The sequence below is a fragment of the Athene cunicularia genome (assembly GCF_003259725.1).
Source record: "Athene cunicularia isolate RWA chromosome 3 unlocalized genomic scaffold, athCun1 chr3_part1, whole genome shotgun sequence".
NCBI lineage: Eukaryota > Metazoa > Chordata > Aves > Strigiformes > Strigidae > Athene > Athene cunicularia.
Genome location: NW_020799097.1, coordinates 110,764,820 through 110,770,225, shown reverse-complemented (window position 1 = coordinate 110,770,225; position 5,406 = coordinate 110,764,820). Strand labels below are relative to the sequence as shown.

The 5,406-nt window shown below is 42.5% G+C and overlaps 1 protein-coding gene across 2 annotated transcripts in view; it reads left to right on the top strand.

Moving 5' to 3' along the window:
* The first annotated feature begins 58 nt into the window (after positions 1 to 58).
* Positions 59 to 5,406, top strand: part of POLR3F (RNA polymerase III subunit F) — a 13,326-nt gene continuing 7,978 nt past the window's right edge. Inside the window, exons 1-4 of one of the 2 annotated variants that reach the window (XM_026845866.1) lie at positions 59 to 176; positions 1,862 to 1,979; positions 4,082 to 4,149; positions 5,119 to 5,186. In XM_026845866.1, coding sequence (XP_026701667.1) covers positions 121 to 176; positions 1,862 to 1,979; positions 4,082 to 4,149; positions 5,119 to 5,186 — 310 coding nt within the window. In that variant the 5' untranslated portion in view covers positions 59 to 120. The remainder of the gene's footprint in view (positions 177 to 1,861; positions 1,980 to 4,081; positions 4,150 to 5,118; positions 5,187 to 5,406) is intronic. The other variant, XM_026845867.1, reaches the window with a different exon arrangement.

The following is a 5,406-nucleotide window of genomic DNA, read 5'->3' as shown; positions in this document are numbered from 1 at the left end:
CTCGCCGCTTAGCAACCGACCCCGCCCCCTCCGCCGCGCGTCTCTGACGTCATCTCTCCGCGCCGCCTTCGCGCAGGGTGAGGGCTGCTGGCGCGGCCGGCGCTGTGGGCCTGTTGCGCCATGGCGGAGGTGAAGGTGAAGCCGGAGGTCCCCGACCCCATGGATATAGAGAACAGGTGCTGGGGGCCGCCCCGGTGGGAGGCGGGGCGGCAGGTGTTTGGGGCGGGGGGAGGAGGTAGGAGGTGGCAGAGATGTGAGGGGGGTGGGTAGGATACCCTGGGGGTGGTGGTCAAGAAATAGATCATGAAGGAGAGGCTTGTTGTTGTAGGGGCACTGTCTTTAGTGCTGTGGCTGTGTCACGTATGAATGATTTATATCGCTTAAAGGATCACTGCCAGAGGTATTAGCAAAAGTGGTTTTAATATGAGTTTGTAAAAGTGCGACTTAACAAAGTTCGATGGCAAGGTTCACTGTATTACTACGTGGAAGATACAGGCAAAGGAAATCAAGTTAGAATGATTTACACAGAGACTGGAGATGCAAAGAGAGTAAGGGAGACTGTCCCATTAGAGTCTCAAGGTTTAGACTGCTTGCTTTCTAAGTGCCTGCTGGAGCTTAGGTGCAGCTAGATCTGATCTTAGTCTTGGACAATAGTTTACTTCTAATTGAATGATCTATGCAAAGTTTATAATAATACTATCAGTTTTATTAGTATTAATTCAGCATGCTATCAGTCACTTACTGAGGGTCTGTTGCAAGTAAGGGGTCCCTCTGCCTTGGGTAAAGAAGGATCTCTTAGTCTCAGGTAAGGAATTTCAAACCTTGAGAGGCATCCCTGCTCAAGGGGAGAGTCACCTGGTGTGTAGTCCAGTTGGAATTTTGTAAGAACTTGAATTGGACTCATCCAAAGATCAATCATTGCTGAAAGGTCTCTTTGCCTCAAGGAGTAACCTTGAGAGGTGTCCCAGCTCAAAGCAGCCACGCTTAGTGGGGAGAGCTCAAAGAAGGCTCACTTAGGCTGTCAGATTTATGGAATAAAGTGGTCGACTTGTAGTCAAATTGCATACAGTGTGAAAGATACTCATGAGACAGCTTGTACCCACAACTCTCTTTGCTCATTGGTAAATGAGTCTTGGAAAAAACATGTGATTTTCACATGTTTCACAAGTTAATCACATGATTGGTGTTCCAAGCTGATATGCATTGATGCTCACTGTGTCACTCTGCTCCTTTGTGGGCTTCCTAGAGGAGTTCTTGGCCTGGCTATGGCTCAGGCCTTTACCTCCTTTGGAGCCTGTACCAAACTACTGTGAGTTTGGTTAGGGGGTTGAGTGCATCCATCACAGGATGGGAGGTGCATAGGTGCTAGTGAAAGATGGGGTCAGGTTACCTTCAGCTGCTCTGGTGTCTTTCTGTTCTTTGAAAATTTTACAAAGGGGAATTGCAACATCTCTGCTTTAAGTTAATGGTTTCTAAATGGTATTTCATCTGTATTTGCATTCTCTGACTTGCTAGCAATTCATCAGAACTTTTTGTTCATCAGAACCTTTTGTATAATGAAACTGTACAGGGAGCTTTAAATCCATGTACTTAATGGGAGCAACATAAAAGTAAAATGGAGAAACACCATGTTCAGTGTTGTCACAGAGAGTCAAGGTAGTTTGTCCAGCAGTTGCAGAGGAGTATATGTCAGCACAGAGAGCGATGCTAAGTTCCTTCAATAGATATGACTGAGAAACAGTTCATGGGTGCTTTTTCCTTGAACTGTTGTTCTTTTCCCTCTCTTCCATTCTGACTCTAATACTGTTTGGTTTTGGATGCAACAGAACATGATTTTGAACTTGCTTTCATCCTCTCCCAGGATTATTGAGCTGTGTCATCAGTTTCCTCATGGCATCACAGACCAGGTGATTCAGAATGATATGCCTCACATGGAAGCCCAGCAGCGAGCTATGGCGATCAACAGGCTGCTCTCGATGGTAGGGTGATCTCACCTTCCTCCTGTTACTTCAGCCAACCCGAAGCTCTTTGAACACACAGTCTGCATGGTAGCAACCTGTTGGGCAGGGCTAGCAAATGAATCTCATCGGATTTAGTGACATTTGCCATCATGTACAATTACCATAACTTACTTTCGATTGCCATAAGCACTTACCATTGCCAAAGCCAGTTAAAACTTACCTCAATTTACTCTTTCTGTTCTCTAATACAAAGTTACCATGAATGTGTATATCCTTGTGTCTTTCTAGGTGAGGAAGCTACCCCTGAGGAGTACCACATTAGTGTTTTGGTGTGTCTGAAGTTCTTTGTTCTTCTTTTCCTTGTGTATTACTTTGTAAAGCAGAATGCAATACAATGGTCTAATGTAACAGTTGGGTGCAAGTATAGTTGCAGTGGTTCAGCAGGTGGTAAGGTGGCCACAGGTGATAACCACAAGGCCCATTAATGATGGAGAATGAATTAGCTAGAGATAAAAGAATTGATGTTATCTTGTGCTTTTATATGTGAAGGTATTCTCCAAACCCCTCACAAAATCCAAAGATTATTGGATTACTCTGATAATAAGCAGGTGAAACATCTCAGGGCCTTTTTTGCATCTTCTATAAATTTCCCACATCTCACTGGGCTTTTTCCTTTACTGTATCAGGAGTCAGACTAAATAAGATAGGAGTGAGGATCACTGTCAACTACTTCTGCCACTTCAGGAACAGAGAGTAGCTGTTTAGTCTTGCTGGTTCAGTGTGGCATAAACATGAGTATCAGCTAAATGTCCAAGGTCTTTAAAGATCAAGATTCCTTTCATTCCCTAGCTAGCTGCTTCATGGGCATGTGAAATCAGGAGATAAAACAGACCAAGTGGTGCAGTGTAGAGAGCACTGTTGAAAAGAGAAGCTTTCTCAGAAAAAGGGGTGTTGGAAAGTATCCAAACAGCAAGGTGTGGTGTTTTGGGTTTGTTTTTTTTTTAATAACTGAAATTTCTTAGCTTGGACCATACTAGGTGACACTGGAGCTGATCTAATCTCTTTTGGGTCTTTCTGCTATAGATTTGAAGTTTATCAGGACATTGGATGTGAGCTTTTGTGTTCAATAACTTTTGAATGGCTTAGCTAACAGTGAGGTTTCAAAGATAGTTAAGTCTCTAGAATTTGCTTAAAATAGATGCCTTAGGGCATGGGGGGGGTGTGGGGAGATCTAGTAAGTACCTCAAACATGGGGAAGAACTGCAGTGAGAGCTCAGCCTTAATAAGCATCAGGTACTTCACTTGAGATAAGCTGCAAGTACTTCATCTGTGGAAAAGCATTGAAGGGCCTCATCTTGAGGTGTGAGCCTCAATCAACCACATAATGCATATCTGTGAGAAACAAGGCTGTAACTATGGGGAAGTGATTGGCTGTCAGTGAAAGAGGGAATGTTAGATAATGCTGTTGTACACAGTTATGCTGTTGGGCTTCTCTAATTGCTTGCCTCTTCAAAATAGAAAATAAGAATTTGCCTGCCCTAGGCAGAAGTGTCAAGGGCAAAACAAATGTTTTATGTGTGAGTGGTGCTGGTAATTTGCCTCTGAGAGGCACTACCAATCCTGGCTGGCAGTTTTCCAGTGGTCTCTACTTAGTAAAAGATAGAACTTTTGCTACTGGTACTCATAATTGTTCAGAACTTGTGCAGTAGAGCTCCAATGTGATATCTGTGTAGCTGTGCAAATGAGTGTTTTGATGGAAAGGGAAAACGAAGTATACAAGAACTTGATCTTCCTTGTGCAGTGGTGGAAGTTAGGAGAAATAATAGGAGGTACGTAGATGTGTGGGAAGGGACGGGAACTGTATTTGTTACTTCTGATAGCTGATGATAAATGAATACTGCTAGGGGAAAAAAGTGTTCTCAAGGGTATTGCTGCACTTGCAGGGAAAAAATATTCTCATGGGTATTATTGTTTCCAGTGGTTAGAAATGTTAGTTTTCCCTTTTCTTTAGTCAGTTGACATGAAATAAGGTTTTTAATTTAGAATGTCAGAAGATTCTTGTCATGTTCTGAAACAAGCTATTTGAAGGAAAATAAATGCATTGTGCCCATCTCTCCTAGGGACAACTGGACCTTCTCAGGAGCAATGCAGGTCTCCTATATAGAATCAAAGAGTCTCAAAATGCAAGGTAAGCCTCGTGTTCGCTGGATAAATATATTTGGAACACAGTTCTGCAACTCAGGTGCTGTGTTCCTGAGAATGCATGTAACATCGATGTTACAGAACATGACTGCTTGTTTCTGGAGGGTACACTCAATTCCTGAAAACTGTTTTAGGTACAGTGGCTTCTGCTGAACAGAGGGGGCTGTGGGACTACAGTTCTAACTTGCTATCAGAGTTCCTGGTCCATATGGCAGCAGTGATCTGTGCAAACATTTGTATGTGCTCAGGTGAAATCCAGCTGAAGCCTGACCATACCATCTGCAAACTACAGTTTTGTGGTCTTCCTCACTGCTCATGTTGCAGGGTCAGCGCTCCTATTTACAGCTGTTCCAGGAGGCCACTTGAACTGCTCATGCTCTTTGATTTATTAAAATGAACCTTCAAACCATGTCTTGTGATGCCTGTGTAAATCTGAGTAAAAGATGCCTAGACATTGTTCTGGAAAGAAGCATCCTTCAAAGTTATCCCCAGTGCAGGTGTGTCATCCTCTCTTTCAAATGTTTTAAAAAAAGATTGCTGAGTTCAGGCTTTCTTAGGCTGGTGAAAAGGCATGTCTTAGAGTTGGGAGCACTCTACTACCCTTTGTAGACGTTCTGTCTAGAGACAGATTATTCTAAATTATGCTTCGCACTGCGTTTGACCTTCCACAGTTGTGTTAATACGTGACTTCGAATTCCCCGTTGTTAGGACAAGTTGAGTGACTCCTGCTTAGTCGCTTTTCTTTCATACTGTGTTATTTTCTCTTTACTGTGGCTTCTCACTGGCAAGCTTGGCTTGATCCAGAGTTTAGTGTCATGTATTAAATTTGCCAATGGCTGGTTTATTGTGTAGGGTTTTTTTTTCCTTTGTGCATTGTTTTTTTCATAGTATGTGTTTTCAGTTTAAAACAAATCCATCTTCTTTCAAAAATCCTGATGTCTGTTTTATTTTACAGTAAAATGAAAGGTTCTGACAATCAAGAGAAGCTGGTTTACCAAATTATAGAAGATGCAGGCAACAAAGGTAGTTTAAATAAATTATTGTGAATGGTACCAACTCTCTTTACTTATGGAACTGTTCCTGTCCCAACTTTTAAATGCTTGTCCAGACAATACAAATACAAAATTTAGAGTCCCCATACTGGGTCTGTAGCTAATGTTCCATGTGTCCGTCCACTTTTTTAAAAACAGAAGATTACATATTTCTCTATTAAAATAACCAGTTCTGATTGACTGGGGGGGGG